Source organism: Barbus barbus (assembly GCF_936440315.1).
Source record: "Barbus barbus genome assembly, chromosome: 24".
Classification (NCBI taxonomy): domain Eukaryota; kingdom Metazoa; phylum Chordata; class Actinopteri; order Cypriniformes; family Cyprinidae; genus Barbus; species Barbus barbus.
In genome coordinates this window covers 23773508-23794153 of record NC_136752.1, presented here as the reverse complement: position 1 = coordinate 23794153, position 20646 = coordinate 23773508, and the positions used below count along the sequence as shown (strand labels likewise).

The 20646-nt window shown below is 37.2% G+C and overlaps 1 protein-coding gene across 2 annotated transcripts in view; it reads left to right on the top strand.

The window, feature by feature from the left end:
• Positions 1-1852: 1852 nt before the first annotated feature.
• LOC306843741 (sodium/potassium-transporting ATPase subunit beta-1-interacting protein 2) overlaps positions 1853-20646 on the top strand; it is a gene marked incomplete at its 3' end in the record, with an annotated part of 175843 nt that continues 157049 nt past the window's right edge. The window contains exon 1 of one of the 2 annotated variants that reach the window (XM_079375388.1): positions 1853-2710. In XM_079375388.1, the coding sequence (XP_079231514.1) occupies positions 2657-2710 (54 nt within the window). In that variant the 5' untranslated portion in view covers positions 1853-2656. The remainder of the gene's footprint in view (positions 2711-20646) is intronic. The other variant, XM_079375389.1, reaches the window with a different exon arrangement.

Here is a 20646-nt window from a genome sequence, read left to right as displayed (position 1 = left end):
TTTGCAGCAAAGTCGGCCTATAAATGCATTCAAAGCCACAGCGACTGTCATATCAGTCTTGTAAATCTGTGAAATAACCATTGTTTTATTTAAATGATACAATGCAGCTTCAACATCCACAGTTCAGCATGTCAACGAAAGCATTTTTAAGGTGCAAAGGTACCTTTGAAAGAATAATGTCCTGATTTTTCACTGTTAGGCAGGTGAAAATCCTATGATAGCATGCTGATGGAATAAGAGCAGATCAAATAAAACATTCAGGAGAACCCAAAGTTCAACCTCACTAAAGCACAAAGCAGGAAAGTGCATCTGTCTGGCGTCCAATTTAAAGTGACAGAAGTCAGGGCTCTGCAGTAGCTCATGAATTTTTAAAGGATCGATATCTCTCCATACAGCTGCTACAGATGCGCTGTCCTCCTTAATTTCGTATTCTTTAATGGTTCGCCCCAGTTTGCCCAATCTAGATTAAGATTTGAGAGAGCCATCAGATACAAACAGTGTGACACTTTCAGGCGGATAATTAAAATTTTGTGATGTGAATGAAATAAATTCAAATCATAGATCTGAATCGAAGCTATGTCTCAAAGAGTTATAATGACTTTTAAGGGAACAAAGAATAAAAATGCATGCAAGAAAAACAAAATACTAGATTGTTCATATATGGCATGTTAAAAAAGTAGTGTTTTCTGTCATGTGCTGAGGTTAATGGCTTTCATTTCCTCCAGGTTTGTTTATAATAGTTTGCTTGCTTGGACATTGTGGAAAGTTGGCAAATGTGAGGACCAGACATGATGGCTGGAAAACTCAGATAAGTCATGTGGCATGCACTATCGCTAATTCTATCGCTTTCCCAGGTACAAGTGAAATTAATCCAAGATTATACTGGACCAGAGGACAAGCATGACAGGAAGGAGGGGCCCACGGTTTTGCCTGAAGTCATTACCTCCGGAAATCGGAATGTAAATACATACTACTGCCACTCAAGATTGCTGGGAAAATGAAAGCATGTCATAAACATTGATAGAGAGACTGGTTGTGTGTGTATTTCTTTGTGGGTTTGTGTTTGTGTTTATGTCTAGTGATTGCATCGCACCAGCATTAACTGTAAGTATAAAATCTATACTATACTAGCAAGTACACATGTATGCTTATAAAGTGTGTAGGCCTATGTATAGTGTGTTAAGTATACATTGCATATTATTACACGTCTCTATGGAATAAGACTTGATTCTGATTGGTCAATCGCGACATTCGTATAGGTCCTATTTCCTAACATTTGCCGTTTCTATATCAATCCGCTCGAGTGACGGATATGGGAACTACTTTCATCGCTTCGTATCGTTTCATAAAACCAATATTGCGCCACCGTTAGCCTATCGACTGTACTAAAAGTAACCTCGAAGGACTTTGGTTTTATTAAAATTACTTTTAATAGTGTCGCAGTGTTTGTCGCCATAGGCTCGTTAATTCCTATGTAGTGGATATTTTTCTTAGCGGAAGCATAAAGTTATTTCATGTTTACCTTTTAGTATTATTAGGCTATTATTGTTGTTGTGTTTGACCAAACAGTCAGTTCGTTGTCGTGAAATGAATCCCTCCATAAGCAGTCAAAACGATACTGTACTTCAAAAGAACCTTTCACTAATGGTATCTTACGAAGCGAATTGTTATTATATTGCTAACAAAACATTTATTTTCATTGTAGACTTTGAAAACCGAGGGCGCCGTTTAAATTCAGACCTGGAATTTCCTGAGGGCGAATGAAGCGATTGCAGCCCGTTATATATCTGCATCTCCCCCAGTGACCCCCAACACCACACAGTCATTATTTCATCGTGTTGCTCTCACGCCCACTGAGAGAGGGAGCAGAGAGCTCATCGGCGCATTGAGGGACGTCCAGGTCCTCATCTGCGCTCTGTACAGCATCAGCACCAGCCGCTGCGTGAGAAACAAACCGAGTCGCATCCCCGCGGAGAGCAGCACCGCGTGCGCTTCATTCAATCTGGAGCGTCAGATGGTGCAAGATGCACCTCCTCTTTGTCCTCCTCTACACCCGGACTGTGCAAGTTAACGCTGGAAGGGACCAATAGCCTAGTAGTTGAGGGACCCGTTTCAGCTGCACTGAAAGGTTCCTACAGGACGCGCGCTTGGATTACTGTCCTCTTATCACCATTCCCGTGGATTTCCTGCTGGACAGCTTAACGCGCACCGCGGCTTCTAGAGAAATTAAGCGAATCGTTGCTGTTTAAAATGTTTTAATTCGGTTTCTTTCTCGCGAGGGAGGAGCAATGATAGCGTAAACAACACTGGGTGGCTTTGTTTCTGAGACACGGACCCGTGGAAGATCACACTGACATGTCTTTCAGTGCCGGATTTGGAGCTACCGTTATTACTCCACTAACTTAGGGAAGTGCTGCTCGTATTTCTTTGACTTTGCGTTAGAGCTCAATTCCACTTTTCTAACAAACACATGCAGTTTTCTTCATATCTTCTTCCTACATGGTGGAGCGCTTGGGATGCTTTCATCAGAAGGGCGTATTTGATTCGCGTCTATCGCCTTTGGAGTGAAGACAGACCCCTTTAAACCCGTTGCCTCGGCGTTATCTTGTGGAGTTACAGCGACCCACGTGGAAACACGGACTCGAAGGAGGGCAAGATGGGCTGTTGCAGTGGTAGATGCACGCTGGCATTTATATGTGGCATGCAATTGGTAAGTGATAACACTCAAGTTATTTCTAAACCTGCTGTGCGGGTGATAGTTCATGGATTCGAACCTGCAATCTTCCGCTTAGCAGCCTAGATGTTGAATTACCAAACTGCATTTCAATTGAATAAGAAAACTGGTATATTGGTGAACAGGGACAAGAGTGAGCTTGGGTGAAAGTTCATGGAGGGTTTGAACCTGCAACCTTTCAGGTTGCTCACATAGGTTTTTTAATCTGAATTGGTTTCTGGACACCTGTGCCTGGCTATGTGATGTGATTTTATACAGTTGTGGAATTAGGTTTGGTTCAAAGATGAGAGTCAGTCAGTTGTAATGGTGCAAAAACTGTAGTGTCTTCCCAAAGTGAACATGAGAACTCAAGAACCCAAGTGTCCAACTGACAAGTGGTCAGTGATACGGCACTAAGTTGTATGTGGCCGTGAGTAATCTTAGTGGAAATAATATGGGGCTATATGTGGAAACCCTGCCTCGTTATATTACACCGGAGGGATGATGGTGCTCATGAAGGCAGGGCTTGTGTCATTAGCCTGGGGCCACTATCATTTATGCTTATCTTCCCACTACCACGGGTCCTGACAGCCAATTAGGAGTTTTAAGTTAAAGAAACAAAGCCAAGTCTCATTGACCTACTAAAGCAGAAAACGATTACTTATTGCTTCTTCTAGAGCTTGAGATGGTTATAACCGTCCGTCAGAATGTTTTCTAATCTAGTCTGATTCAGTCTGGTGTTTGTACAGCAACATTGCACTTCACATTCACATTGAGAGAATTCACAGAGCTGAGTAATTTTACTCTTCCCAGACTATCTCTGTGACACCTTTTGAATCACTCTTTCAGTTACAGTAATGGATAGTGGCCAGCGACAGTCTCACCATGCTAACCAGCTGGCATGGTGGATCAGGCGTGCGTGATAGATCACATGACAACTGGCAAGCGTGACTACACTAATCCAAATGGACGTTTGTAGGTTAATGTATCACGCAGGTCATTAACCCGAAGAATCAGCCATAGTGGGTGATGTCACCACCTGGTGTCTATTAATCAGACCTTACTCAGTGTTCATGACTAGAAGCCGGTCTTTGAGCAGGATGATGTCATAAGCGAGTCATTTGAGCAGGCTGTTATCATAAGCTCGCTAGTTACTCTCGAGTAGCTGTTGTCTTATAATGCGATTTGGTATAGTTTAGGATTAGCGTGGGTTTTGTGCGGTTTGATGTTAAAACTTTGAGGGGCGTTGATGTTTTGTCTGATCTGAGCTCTCTTTTGTCCTCTCTGTTTCTCTGACCTTTTCCGATTCCCTTTTCCCCATGTTTGCTACTATTCTGAGGGAGAGTTCATTCTGAGCACAACTGAGATGCCCTCAGTTGGATGCTCTTAAGGGTTGGAAAAACATTCTTGTATTGCAATGTTTTGTATTTGCTCCTCTTGTTCCTCCTGTCAGTAGTGTTCTCGCTCTTCATGAGGAAAAGAAGGGGGATTGTATAGGAAAAAAAAGCCTTTTTATGTCCAAAGTCTGAAGTTGTGATGCCTTTCCATTTAAACTTAATTTTATCTCCATGTTATTGGTTACAGGGTAACATAAATGGCAAATGCTCATATGCTGCTGGTATGCCACATATGGTTTTATCATGGAGGTTGGGGGCAAGTGACCCTTCGCAAAGAGCTTGTTTCACATGCAATCTGACCAATAATAACGCAGATTCCGCAATCTTGTCTGACAAACAAATCCGACAGGGGAGTAAGATTAACTTCGGTGGACTTAAACTTGAAAAATGTTGACGTCTTTCCGCAGTTGAAATAAAATACATTCTGATGTTCATTCATGTTTATTTTGTGCTTTAAGTAAATATGAAATGGCAATTGGTTCTGAGGTGCTACAGTGATCTTTCACGACACATTAAAGAGCTAAAGAATGGTATTTAATGTTTGAATTTCTAAAAAAAATAACAAAATTTGATAGCTGTGACCATGTTTAATACCAGAAGTAACCTGCTCTGTCTTGTCTGCATGTTGTCAGTGTCCTCTTTACTCCACAATGTGTTTTTTTGTGAGAACATGATGAGTAGTGTGAGAGTGGCATGGCTTGTCGGACATAGCAACAGCAGTCTCAGCCTCAGACGTCACGCCCACGGACTGTTGGCTGATCGTCTGATGCATATGGCACACAAAAGTGGAAACACTTCAGGAGTTTCAAAGTCGTCATCAGATTGGTTGAATTCTAAAGGATTTCAGGGAGACGTGTGTCGTGTTCTTTAATGTTCCACCTGGAAACAAAGATCCCGTGACGCTAAACTCCCTCATGAAAGAAGAAAGCCGTCATGTTTACAACGGTGACGACGAGCACTTATCAGGATCAACTAAACTCTGATTTTCAAAAGTATGTGAAAAATTTTAAATTCGCGGCACTGAATCTTTAAAATATGTCCGAGAGTTTTACACATTGTTATGTACACATTGTTGTGTTATTGTGGTGAAACGTGACGCTGAACGAAACGAACTGTGATTGGTTGTTTGACATGTCAGTCAAATGGCCTCATGGGAAGCATAAAAGGTGGCAATAATACAGAAAATTACTAAATATATAAAAGCAATTATATTACTACTTTAAAGAATGATCTTACAGTATGTGAAATTTGATATTTCTTATGTCACAATTTCCCCCAACAACTGTATGTTTTTACACCAAAAAATGGCATGTAGAATAGATTGGTAGTGTTGTCAGAGTTGGGAAAAATTAAGAATTTTTTTTTTATCCAATTGCCCTTATCCAATGCTATTTTTTTATTTGTGGTTATTTGTTTGTATATGGCCTCTCAAAGAGAAAATTAGGATAAAAAAAAAAAAAACTTTTTTTCAGTGGATATATAGATTTAACATGTGCAGACAAAATTAAGAGGGAATTAAGTCATTTGCTAGACCACAAGAGCTTTTTTTCTGAACCACAACAAAAACAGAATTACGTTCTCAATTATGTAACTTAGAAATCATAAGGTCTTCTTTCTTTCTTTCTTTCTTTCTTTCCACTTACTGTGCATTGAACTTCTGCAAATTGTCTACAGATTAATCTGGTAAAAAATTGATGTAGCAGATTGGCTTTCTGTGTGCATTAGTCGTCCATTTTGGCCAGCGATGTAGGGCACCCATTTCACATCATGGCATGAGTTGCTCTAAATAAAAAAATTGTTACCCTTTTCTTCTGTTGGAATGGCTGTAGAAAAGCGAATCAAATGGACCTATTGCACCCAGGTCTGCTAAATTACCAAGCAGACCATTTTTTATTGCCTAAGGCTATAACACAGATAAAATGTCCATAGTTAAAGCATTTATAAGAGTTTTCTCTCTGGTGGTTTTTGTGTCTGGCAAGTATAAATGCCTGTGGTCTAACAGTCTGGCCTGGACGCCCAACATTCTGACATGGAAGCAAAGAAAAGAATATTGTATACTCAAGGGATGTGTTTATTGAGACTGCTCAAAGATGCATTCTTAGAAAGGACATCTGGTAAAATAGTTTGACTCTATTATGGCTGATGAAAAACTTGATATCCGTTGTTAAAGCAGTCCTCTTAGCTTCAGTCTCTGACAGCCTCCCTATGGACTGTCTGATGCATATTGTACGCAAAGATGAATACATCTGGTGAAATGTGCCCGTTCCAATTGGCTGCCCACAAGGGAATCAGGCATGCACAAGTTTTTTTTTTATCAGGCATGTTACCAGATTGCTACTGATTTTGCAGGCTCGTGGCATTGAAACTCAAAGTTATTCAAGTGTTTTGTTTTAGACATGGAAGATCTGGTGGTGTGGCTCTAATTTCCTTGGTATCTTTCTACGTTTTTGTGGATTCTGAAGCATCATTATTTGAATATTTTACCACTTTGTTGCAGGCCAGTCTGTTGTTGTGGCTGCATCGATTTCAGATTCATCTGCCCTGCACACCCTTATCAACAACAGTTGGTCATTTTACATGTTGGTCAGAAGGCTGCCTAAGTGGGCAGTTCTTGGCCAGAATAAACTACAATATGCAGCAGATTTAGTGTTGATAGTCTTTATGTAATCACAAATATTGTAAAACTATTTGCAGAGACTTGTATATGATATTTGATATGCTTATAAATCAAACTAATCGCAAATAATATCACTGTTTTCTAATACGAGGCGAATATCCCTTAAATTAGGATAATTCAAAGATGTTATTGTGGCACAAGAGTTGAATAAACATCACAGAAATTGGCTTTAGAAGTCAGTATATTGTTTGTTTTATTTCCATATCATCAAAGCCTATCACAGTCCACAGAAATCCATTATGCATTCGAGTTTGTCCATCTGTCCTTGTTCGTTTTGTGCTCTGTGCTCCCAGTTAGTGTGATTTGGCAAGTTTTTTGTAGAATAGCATGAGTCAGGGAGCATGATTAAATGTTCATTTTTATGCATTATTTTTCTTGTAATTAATTGTAGTAGAGTGAAATGTTAAATTGGTGTTTAATAAGCTACTGGAGGAGATGCTCTATGCGTTCAACATTTATGATTTAACTTTAATCAGCTTCTGCATTTGTCATTTCAGGTACATTTATGAAATCAGGTTCGGATATTCATCCATCTTATTTTTTTCTTATTTGTTTATGCTGTTCTTCTGCACTTTGTACTGTCATACATTTACATTTATGCATTTAGCAGACGCTTTTATCCAAAGCGACTTACATTGCATTCAAGTTACAGTTTTTACATTTTACCAGCTCTTGCTTTCCCTGGGAATCGAACCCATGACCTTGGCGTTGGTAGCGCCATGCTCTATTATTTGAGCTACAGGAAAGCATAGGAAACAAATTATTCTCAGCCAAATGTATGTTTCTCAAATGTTATTTTAAGAGTAAAAATAGAATGTGTAAATTGAGAAAAAAAAAAAGAAAAAAATAGTCAGATAGTCATTGGTGAGTAACAGATTGCCCAGATGCTGACAGACACCTGTTGTTCTTGGGTTCATGAAGTGAGTTAATTTCTAAGCTCTCTTGAAATATTCTACACCTGGTGCTAAACATTTCTATAATTGCTTTGTTTTCAAACTGGTATGAATGTCTGCTGTCATTTTTCCTCTTGGAACAGCACAAAGACAAAGGTTTAATTGTTGTTTTCCTTCATCATAATCAGCTGTATGCAGGAGAAAGGCTTGTGCTCTTGAAATGAATTACTCTCCTGAATGCAGGTGATTTGCCAAACGTAAATTTTTTGAGGTTAATGCCTAGTATTATATTTGATTGAGTTCGCCGTAAGCATGTAAAAGTGCTGCGACAACTCTCGTTGTTTGGATTGGAAGTAATCGGATTCCAAGCGTACAGACAGAAAGCACTTCGAACAGATCCTTTGCCAAACAAAACAATCGCATTGGCAGAATATTGTTCTAAATTTCTATGCAATGCCTTTGCGACGTGACCTTGATTTCCCAAAACTGACAGATGGTTCAGGAAGCCGTTTTGCATAATGAATCCAAATATTTACATATCTCATCAAAGCATTGATGCCATAACTCTACCATGTATAAATGAATGTTTTTGTACATCATGAATTTATACTTGCGTTTTTAAAGCATACTTTCTCTCTTACACTACACAATTAAAGTTATCATTTTCATGTTGCCTAAATCAGATTTTTTGCTACATTTTGTTGATTAATCCATGCAATCTCATTAGTTGTTAATCTGATTCCTTGAATATTAAACATCAAATATTTACATTTATGCATTTAGCGACACATTTATCCAAAGAGACTCACATTCATATTCAACTCTTGCTTTTTCTGGGAACCGAACCCAAGACCATTCACTAATGTTTGAGGCTGCATATAAAAAAAGAAAAAATATGTTCTGATTGGCTGTTATTGTGACTGCAATTTCACATTCTTATGTCGCTGGAAACCTTTGGTGTCGTGCTGCAAATCCATTGATTTGTTATGCAAGTAGGACTGTTGAATCAGATCGCTTTGTTTGCTAATATTTTCATCAATTTGACAATAAAGAATCCCAGATTGACAAGCAGGATCGAGACAGAATAGCATAGCGAACAACCGAAGCTCTTTGGCTTTGTGACTGCGACTGAAGAGCTGCCTCTCAGGGAAAAGAAGTCCTTGATATTTGGCGAGTGAATTGAATTGGCTTCTCCACACCACAATCCAAATCTAAAAAGGCAGAAAGATTTAATGGCTTTTCAGATGTTATAAATCATTCCCAGCTTAACAAAACCAATAAACACAAGTGCAGCAAACGTGCGGTGGGAATAAGTCTTTGCTGCAGGACATTTTTCAGACGTCTCTCCTTCCATTGGCATTAAATTAACCTTTCTTTTCCCGCCCCGGATGCCTCTTTCGTAGTCGTGAGATTTCAGAACACAAAAGGTTATGTTGATGATACCTGTGCTGTGCTGCACACTATTTGCCAGCTTCCTGTTTGATTGAGGCGAGCCGTAAACATTAGCGGGAATGTCTCCTAGCAACAATAGGTATAAATGTTGGAATGTTGCCCGGTAGCTGAACACGGAGGATCCAGACTCCTCATAGTTGCCCTTTTGACCCGTCAAAGCCCAGAACCGTACAAGAAATGCATTATGTGTATCATGATGCCTTTTGGCTGGTTTTGTTTTCTTAAGCTATTTGATTTGAATTTGCATTTTATGTTCTTGGCACCGCCTTTCCAACCAGGCCTTTCACATAATAAAGTGCACAAATCACATTAATGGTTATTAGGGGACAGGTTGCTGAGAATACAAATAGATTTAGAAAAAATCTTTGGCTTTAGATCATAAAGAAATTTAAAAAATCTAACTGACTTTAAAGCTGAATTGTGTGGATTTTTATTTTCCAATAAAAATATATTTTATATATTTTTTTAGATTTCAATAGTTTCAGGGTTATTATAGGTAACTAAAACCATAAAAAAATTCATTACTTAAAATAAATGTTAACTGAAATTTAATATAAAAATAAAAAATATATAAAAACCTAAAATAATTTTTTTACAGCTAGTTGACAAGGCAAAATTTCCCATGTTGATGTATTAAAAATGAATAAAAATTATATAGACATTAAACAACAGAAACTAATTAAAATGACAAAAACAATAAATACATTTTTCAAAATATTAATAAAATTAATATCGCAATACTAAAATAACACTAAATAGTTTATTTAGAATATTGTTTAGCTTATTTAGAATGTATAATAATGTCATAATATTATATCTTGTCACATTCATTCATTTTTTTAAATTTTACTTTGACTAAAATTACATCTAATTTAACTGAAACTAAATTAATGACATTTAATTTAAATTAAATTAAGAATTAAACCAGATATTCGAATGTTATATATTAATTTACGTATGTATGAACATTTTAACAAAAACATGCAAAAACTGATATTGAAAAAAAAAAATCAAACCCATTTATTGTCATGATGCACTTTTATTCATCTCTTTTGATTACCATTGACAATTTAATTAATTCAACATTCAATTTTGTTGACAGGTTTTTAAAGGCAGAATTATACATTACATCTGTAATGCATGTTTTAATGTCAGCCTTTAAACACATTTGTGAATGCTGTTGCATTCAAGCTGTGTAATCAGTTCCATTAATTAGTCTGTTAGACTGACAGCCTACCGATTCTCTACTTGCTTGTCGTTGCTACTGTCATTCTTGTTAAAACCATCAAATTATTCACCACCACACCCAACGGTTTGTATCCGGCCACTTTGCGAAAGTCGTTTTACGGTAAAGTTACCTCACTTTGCATCTGGGAATGAAGCCATCATCTGCGGTTTGGCTGTGTTTCAGCAAACTTTGTTAGAACATCTTCTCCCTAATTCGGATGGGTTGCCTATAGTTTTTGATCTAATAATAAACAGTCCCTTGAGTTATTGTCTGGAAATATGAATAGCCATAACGCATTTGTATCACCTGTCTGATAAATCCTCTGCGTTGTTGCCACAGCAGAAGCATTTTTACCTCTGACTACAGCAGTAGAGCTTAGAGGATGTGATCCCATGGGAATACAGACAAAAGCGCTTATGTGCTTCAGCAGAACGAAACGAGGCAGGCCAGTAGAATGGCTGTGAATAAAAGCTTTTTTTTTGCATAGCTTTGCATGTGTGTTCAAGCATAGTTGAAGTAAAACAGTTTTTTATCATCCATTCTATTCTCAGTCGCTGTTACTTTTATATGCAGTATAGCGTGCATTTATGTTTAACATATATACAGATTTTATATGCAATACATACAATTGTAATGCCACAGTCTTTTCCTGCTTTATGCTTAATATGTCAGCTGTAACCTGTTTCCGCAGATAATGCGGTTAAATGACAGTCTTTTAGTGCATGGTATTGTGATATCACCTCCCTTGGTGGTTTGTAGCTAAGAAGTGAAATGTGATCAAGCTAGCGTGAGTTTCTTCTGTTCACTTCATATACCCTTCAATATGACTCACTCATTTAGTATGGTTAGTTATAGAAAAAATTAATCATACCTACTGAACAGATTTGGATAAATTTTGCATTATATCACTCACTCACCTCTGCAGTGAATGAATGGGTGCCGTCAGAATGAGAGTCCAAACAACAGATGAAAAAAATCACAATAATCCACAACACATCCATCCATTTACATCATTAAAGCAAAAATGGCATATTTTAATAAGCAAATACATCATTAAGAGATTGCAACTTCAAACGGTTGCTTCTGGCTACAATATGAACCCTCTATCTGTAATATTGCTTTCTCCAGTGAAGTTGTTTTGTCTCAATCAGGAGAGAAATATTCACAAATAAAGCCCCATTTACAAGTGAAAACAGTTTTAGACTTATTTATTTTGCTTTACAAGACATTCATTTATGGGCTGGTATCATGTGGAGTTCTTGTGGATTGTTGCAATGTTTTTATCAGCTGTTTGGACTCTCAATCTGACGGCACCCATTCACTGCAGAGGATACAAGTGATGTAATGATACAAGTGATGTAATTTCAGCATCATTACTCCAGTCTTCAGTTTCACATGATCCTTCGGAAATCCTTCTAAAATGCTAAGTTAGTGCTCAAGAAACATTTCTTCTTATTCTCAATGTTGAAAAATGTTGTACTGCTTAAGATTTTTTTGTGGAAACTATGATACAGTTTTTTCAGGATTCAATGATGAATAGAAAGTTCAAAAGTTCAAAACAGTGTTAATTTGAAATAAAAATCTTGTAACTTAATAAATGTCTCTGCTGTCACTTTTGACCAATTTAATGCAGAAATCCAAAATTTGGTACTGAATGTCTGTGAATTGATTCTAAGACAATGTATTAACTATCTTGTTTAAAAGTGTGCCGTCCTGTAATCCAAAAGGCTGTTTCCAGTGAACAAATTGTTACAAGAAAAGCTTTTAGGATGAGTGCTTTTTGATGCCGGAGGAATCATACATATTTAACCAAGCTGAAATCTAGGTTTACCGTTTCTTTGTTTGCCTTTACCTACAATGTATACATAGGCCTATTGCTATTCATTTCTTGTTTGCTTTAATACAGTATCAGTTTTGTAACTTAAGAGGATAGTTTAATCCTGTCATAATTTTTCACCAAGGAAGAAAGTAAGTCATACTCATTTGGAACAATATATGGATGAATAAATGATGTCAGAATTTTATTTTTGGGTGAACTGTCCCTTTAAACTGATTGCCTATAGCTGTAACTGTAATATGAAGATAAAATGTAATCCAATCCGAAGATGGCAACAATGCCACCTGCTGCTCTACAAGACATGTGAACATGTCCAAGCAGAACAGCTACACACACCCTTTGATAACTTCTAGTGGTTAACATCTCTGCTGACTGCCTGCAAATGTTACAATAATTTACGATCGATACTTAGTAGTGAGATTGGTCTTTATTTTCCATAAAGTGTTTTATGGGTGCCTGGAATGGCATTTTAGCAGGGTTCACACCTCAGCATGGCACTTAGCCTGATTACAACTGTGCCTCTGCATATCGGAGCATGATAAGAGATTTTCTTACACTGCCATGGCATGCCTGGTCAAGGACGGCTCCGTTGCTGCAGGATCTGCGAGGGCTGTTCTGACGCGTGATCTGTCATTGTGGCATGGCTCAGATGAAGAAGCGCTCTCGCTGATGGGGTGGGCTGTTCCACATCTGTTCTGGTCAGCTGAGAATCTGGAGGTCTGAAGGGTCAAAGCCCATATCTAGTACATACTACACAGCCATCCTTCTTTATTTTGAACGCTATGTGAGCAACACCTGCTCTTTTTTTAAACCTGGATCTTTTAACCAGTTCAGTTTTTCAGTTGCATTTGAAGCTAAATTTGAATGTAAGGAAGTAGAATTAAAATTTTAAGAAATTTCCAGTCCATATCTTTTCTAGAAAAGCAGACTTTGCCAAAGAAGACTGTGGAATTTGGCTTAGTAAAGTGTTGTTTCAGTTTTGAAAAATGGTTTATTGTTTTATAATAAGTCATTTATAGAATTGTTTTGAATATGCCATTTTTATATATATATATATATATATATATATATATATATATATATATATATATATATGCTCTCTCTCACTCACACACACACACACACACATACACTAATAGAAAGGTACTTTTTTAGAGATACTTTTTGTATTATTGATTATTTAATTTTTTGTTTTATTTTATGTCATTTTATAAAATGTAATACTGCTATAATATTTAATGTATAGCATTATATATATATAGATAGATAGATAGATAGATAGATAGATAGATAGATAGATAGATAGATAGATAGATAGATAGATAGATAGATAGATAGATATATAGGTGTTTATACATAGACATACAGCCCTTCGGGCTTGGCCCCTATTGTTTCTGTATGATTTTTCTTTTCGTCCAATGGGAGTCTATGGCAGCCCTATGAAGGGAACATAGGTAAATGATGAAATTTGGCACACTTGTAGTGATGGCCATGACTAGTGATCTGACCAACTTTGGGGTCTCTAGGACCAACTCTATAGCGCCACCACCAGTTCAAAAAATTAAACATTTAAATGGTAATAACTCCTGAACCCCTAATTCTAGAAAAAGTTAACTTAGTACACCTGATTACTCTCTTCATGCTGATTACATTCAATAGCTTACATTAAGACTCCACCCATTACAGTAGCAGCCATTTTAAAAAGTACAGTATTCTTTGTTTTCACTACTCCTCCTTCAAAATCTCTCCAATTCTTCCCAAAATTGGATCGGATGATCTTTGGACTGAGCCGTATAGAAATGACTGAACAGATTTGTTTTATTCATTTTTGTTCAAAAGTTATGATGTTGTGAACTTAACAAAATTGACCCAAAATTGGTTTAGAGGCTGTATCTTGGCCAAACTTTGATCAATCGAAACGAAACAAGGTATGCTTCATCAACACCATGATCTGAGGGTCCATGCCAAAGTTGGGAACAGCGCCACCTATGGGTCGTGACATAGCAAAGATTCACATTTTCGCTTATAACTTTTGAAGTCAGTCAGAAAATTATAATCATTGTGTCTATGGATTCCTTGGATTGGCTGAACCACGTATCCGCCATTTTGAAATAAATTGCAATATCTTTTGCACCATTTGACATATCTGCACAAAAATCAGCTTGAGGTCACGAACAGATGGCCGGACATTGTCCTTCAGGATTTTATCTCCTGGGAAGGTTCACCACTGTTCCATGTTTTCGCCATTTGTGGATAATGGTTAACTTGTGTTATCTTTGATTAATATTTAAATTTGTTTTATAATCTGAAACATTAAAGTGTGACAAACATGCAAAAAAATAAAAAATCAGGAAGGGGGCCAACATGTTTTCACACCACTGTGTATATATATATATATATATATATATATATATAGAGAGAGAGAGAGAGATAATAATTCATTTAATTTTTTATTGTTTTCTTAAAAATGTAATACATAATATTTAACATAGCATTATATATAGTTATGGAATTTTTGTGATTCTAATTCTTGTCAATTTCTTATTTAACATACTGGGTGTTGCTAATTTAATTCCAGCTCATAAAATGAAAGTGGGGAAATGTAAATTTTGAATTTGGTCCAATTTTAACTGCCTTTCAGACTGCACATGGCATTGTGGATTTATTATCCTTTTTCAAAGAAATTCACCTGTATGTCTCATGACAAATTCAATCCCATGTCCACATTTTAGGTGACATTATAGCCACAAAGATAGCCACGGTAAATGGCTCTATAGGGCTCTGAAATCCAGCGTAATTTCCTTCACTTCTTAAAGGAACCTATAGGGTTCCATCAAGGCTATTAGAGTGAGAGGAGCAGATGTGTGGTGTCCACATGAGGTGATTTTGATGGAAGCAGGTTATGGAGACTGACGGCATTGTTAGCCAGGGCACACGGTGGCAGATCACATGTTTTAATGTGCCTCAGGCTTCATATTACAGTGTGGAAATATAATTACATTCTTAGAGCACAGGAAGAGAAGCCTTTATGGAATATATTAGCTTTATTAGACACACTATTTACCAGATAAATTAAAATTAGGTTTTGCTGATCTGCTGTCATTGGGCTTGCTTTGAAAAGTGGAACTGACAAATTGATTGTTATTGCTTTTGACTTCCCTCAACGATTGGAAACACATCCCTGCAGTCCTCAAGGGAAGCTGGAGTGCTGTGTGGAATTCAGACCGTTTTATTACTAACTAGCGTAAGCTGAAATTCTTTGGTCAACCAGCTTTAATCAAACAGAGAGTCACTCCTCATACAGTAGTCTGTTCTTTAATTATTGTTTTCAGCCATCACGACTGCTGCTATGCTTGGTAGGAGGTGTGCTTAGATTTTCAAATGCTATGGCTACACCCCAGGGTGCTGAGCTAGCCTATATTTTAAAGATATACCATTTAGCACTCATTTAAAACATTAAAGAATCCAGTCAAGACTAACCTCACAGTAGGGTTGATTGCATACATATGCCTCTAAGATAGCATTATGATATCTTTAATGTCTCAGTTGTTTCATTAAAAGGAGACTTTTACTCACTGATCGCACAGATACTATTGAAACTGAACTGAGCTGGACGATGACATCATTGACTTCAATAATGAAATGCCTTTAACTGAAAATTGAGTGTTTAATCTTGTCATTTTACATTTTTGACATTATTTTCCTGTTTTGATATTGGAAAGTTGCTTTGACACAATCTGTATTGTTAAAAGCCCTATATAAATAAATGTGACTTGAGTTGACTCAAGTCCTGCTTCTCTGATTTTTCTTCTAGAAATACCCTAGTAATCTCGCATCCTTGTTGCAAAAACTGTTTAAACCAGCCTAAGCTTTAAGATGGTTTTAGCTAGTTTAAGCTGGTTTCCCAGTCTGACCAGCAGAAAGTGTCCAAAACCCTCTTACACCGGCCAATATACCAACTTTTCCAGGCTGGGAGACCAGCTAAGATCAACAAACTAGCTTAGGCTGTCTTCATTAACTCCCCTGAGCTATAGATAATAATAACTGTTTTCCTCTGGACAAGGTTTGATGATTACTTTTATATTTATTTATATTTTAAAATATTTCCCACGCAATGCAGGACTTTTAATTATAAACAAGCACAAAACACACTTGGACTCTTATTTTGAAATGTCTTTGTTACTTGAGCTGCTCATTCAAACAAATGATGGAGATAAAATATGCACTCTTACAACCAACAAAAGCATACAATAAACATTCAATAAACAGTAGATCATAAGCATTTGCTGGGTGTAAATGCATGGCTTTAATTTATTATATTTTTTTTTATGGAGCCATAAGCCTGTAGAATGCGCTAAGTGTAGAAACTTACACATTTCATTAAATCATTGCCTTTAAAAATGTAATAATCACATTAAGCCATATCACGATTTCTATTTCCCAGCATTAAATTTAGGACCTCTTAATTAAGACGTTTGTCATACCATTTAAGACATGTTAAACTTTTTATGACCCACGGGGACCTACTTTTTCTTACACACATACTCCTAAATATGTTTTCCAGTTTGCACACATCTATTTTTAGTCACAAATACAATTGAAATGCTCGCACTTTCGAGCTCTGCTGGGAGTAATTTAACACTAGTAGCACTATAACCAAATACACACACACACGTGCATACTGTTTTCAAGTTGGAAATGTTTGCTTTGACCCATTTTGTCTTCCTCCTTCATCATTTGTTAGGTCTTTTGGGGATGTCTCTTCTCAATACCCAAAACGGCCTATCTTAGAAAATCTCAAACAAACGATGATCATGAGTCGGCCTGCCTGCGTGTTGGTGGCATTGTTCTGGGTGTCAGTAGTACCCAGTGGAAAAGTGATCGCTGTCTGCGACTCATAAATATAATTTCCTTGAAACCTGTGAGCCGTGCGCCGCTGTGGGGAGGTTCTGATTGCATTGGAGGTGACAGAGCCAGCGTCAGACTGCCTGTTTCAACGAAGTGACCTTGTGGGAAGTGGTCAGGAATGATGGATTTCCTAGTGCTTATGATGCTTGTCTGTCACCCCCTGAGAAAGATTCTGCAGAGTGAGGATTTAAAAGAAACAGCCTTTTTCATTTTATAGTAAAAAACGGCGGGCGAAGAACTTAAAATGCCATGCCATGTCATTTTACACTCAGATTTATTGGGATTTAACTTTTTCTCCCGTGACAGGAAGCTAAACTGCCCATGCCACCGATAAAAGGCAACACCGTGTGTTAGAAATAGAATTTGATGCATCTAAAAGGGTCATATCATAATTTATTCTTGACATGTGAGATGAAAACAGTATACACAATACATGTAAACTACAAATGTTTGGGGCCAGGAAGATTTTTAAATATTTGTTACTTTTTTAGACGTGTAATGTAGTCAACACTGGGGAAGTCGCGGCCTAATGGTTAGAGAGTCGGACACGTAATCCAAAGGTTGCGGGTTCGAGTCTCGGGCCGGCAGGGATTGTAGGTGGGGGGAGTGAATGTCCAGCGCTCTCTCCACCCTCAATACCACGACTGAGGTGCCCTTGAGCAAGGCACCGAACCCCCAACTGCTCCCCGGGCGCCGCAGCATAAATGGCTGCCCACTGCTCCGGGTGTGTGTTCACGGTGTGTGTGTTCACTGCTGTGTGTGTGCACGTTGGATGGGTTAAATGCAGAGCACGGATTCCGAGTATGGGTCACCATACTTGGATGAATGTCACTTCACTATCACTATTCACAACAATGCTGCATTTATTTGAACAAAAATACAGTAAAATCTGTAATATTGTGAAATATTATTACAGTTTAAAATAAATGTTTTTTTATATTAGTAGATTTTAAAAAGTAATTGATGACCAAGCCACCATTACTCAAGTCTTCAGTGTCACAAGATCTTTCAAAAATCATTCTAATATGATTTGGTGCTCAAGAAAAAAAAAATCATAACCATTATACAATCATTATACTTTCTTTTTAAGAATCTTTTGATAAATAAAAATGTCAAAAGAACAGCATTTATTAGAAATAGCATATTATTTGAAACAAAAGTCAATGTAATGCATTCTTACTGTATAATGCATTCTTGATGTTTTTGTGATAATTATATTTAACAACTCCTGAAATATTTCATGGTTTCTGGTAGTGTGAATTTTCTAATGTATGTGTCTTAAATGTATGTTTGCACATTTGCATTTCTTTATTCCCCTCATTTTCTGCCAAGGTGTCATAAGGAACAACATAAGCCTGTATAATCACTTATACACACACAAGCATTTTGTTGAGCATATGTGTGAGAAAGAGAGACTGAGGGAGAAAAACAGGTTTATAAAAAAAGAAAAAAATTGATGTGTATATATATATGCACTTGTGTATGCACACACCCCAGAAACGAGAGCTAGAAAGGTGTATAATGGGCAGAAATTAATTAACGAGTGGCGGCTGAAGTTGCCGGGTTCAGTCACAGAGCAAGGTGCTGAGCTGGCTAATGAGATGTGGAGGCAGCCGGTATTAAACAGCCAGGCTCTTTTAATAGGAAAGGTCAGGCATGTCAGCTGCTATTACTGTGTGTCCTGCTGACGCTGTAGCCAGTCTAGCTAAATTGAGATCTCAACTTGTTAATAGCCTAGAACTTCACAAGTGGTGTATTCACACAAGTGGTGGGTGAAGTGTAGTCATTTCCTGCTATGGACAGTAAAGACATAAGAAGTTAAATTAGAATTTGGCAAATTAGATTTATGTTTTATATACTGTTCAAATCTATCTATCTTTCCTTTTATATATATATATATATATATATATATATATATACACACACACACTATATTGCCAAAAGTATTGGGTCACTCCCTTCTAATGAACATGTTTGACTACTTTTGGTGATGAGTTTTTGGCTTAAGGTCTGCATTTAAAGTCACACCAGAGGTGTTCAGCTGGGATCAGGACTTGGCTTTCTGCAGACCAGTCAAGTTCTTCCACACTGACTGAATCAATCATGTCTTTTTGAACCGTGTCTTATACACAGAGGCACTGTCATGTTAGAATAGAAAAGGGTTCTGTCCAAACTGTTGCTATAAAATTAGAAGCACACAATTCCCTAGAATATCATTATATGCTTAAACATTAAGATTTGAACTCATGGAAATGACTAAAGTAGTCAAACATGTTCATTAGAAGGGAGTGACCCAATACTTTTGGCAATATAGTGTATATTTTTTGGTGGGGGTTTCATGCCTTTTATTATTAGATAGGACAGTGGAGTCCAGACAGGAAAGTAATGGGTGGAGAGAGGGGGACAGGATCGGCAAAGAACCTAGAGCCAGGAATCAAACTCAGATTCTAAAAATCCATTCATCCATACATCCATACATCCATCCATCCATCCATCCATACATCCATACACCCATCCATCCATCCATCCATACATCCATGCATACATACATACATACATACATCATTTTAATTTATGGACCTTGGTGGAACAACACTTGATTTCCCAGTTGATACAATATATAATGAATATAATAATTTATATACTAATTTTCTTATTTGATAATGCACTAGTGTTCTTTATATTTTTGGTCATACCTTGAGCCCAGTGCTGGATCAGAGATGGCATGGACACTTTGATGCTGTAAAAGTTTTTTGGTAATCACATATCACTTTTATTTTATAGGGTTGGTGGGGAGATTCAGCTGGAGTGGCAGTGATACCGGTGTGTTGTGTGAAGCAGAAGACATGACTCTAGTGGTGAATGCAGGGGTGGATACTCACAGGGACGCCACATATCAGTGTCACACTGTCATTCTGTCTCAGTTTGTTGAGGATTAGACGTATACATCCCTGTCAGCAGATACAGCTGTCGCCACTGAGCTGAAAAATGGCCATACATACATCACCTTCTCAGGGTTTAAGAATTTGTGAGAGAGAATAATGAATTTCCCATGATGCTTTGGGTGTTTCACCTCACGTCTGAGAATATTACTGTGCAGAAAAAAAGAAATTGGAGCTTTTGTGGAAAGCAGTCATAGTGTCCAGAGCATGCCATTGGGAGTGATGTTTTGTAGGTGTCATTGTATTTTAGTCTTCTGTTATTATGCAATGTGGCATTTATAATACTATACTTGAACGTTAGAAAGAAAATATTGTACTCTTCTGTGCATTAGATGTTCCATTGGAAGATTGATAGACTCCTGGGGTGTTTTCACTAAACAGTTTTGCCACATTCAACACAAAACACTGTTATTTGCAAACCATCTGCATTCCAGTTGAGCAAGGCACTAGTATTTAGATTGTCATTATTTAAAGATCAAATATGCATTTTATGTAAATTAGGCTAACTTTAGATTACACAGTCATCCAAAGTCAATTCATTATTATTTATACACAAAGAAGTCCTAGAGTATGGCATCAAAACCTGTTGCTCATATTTG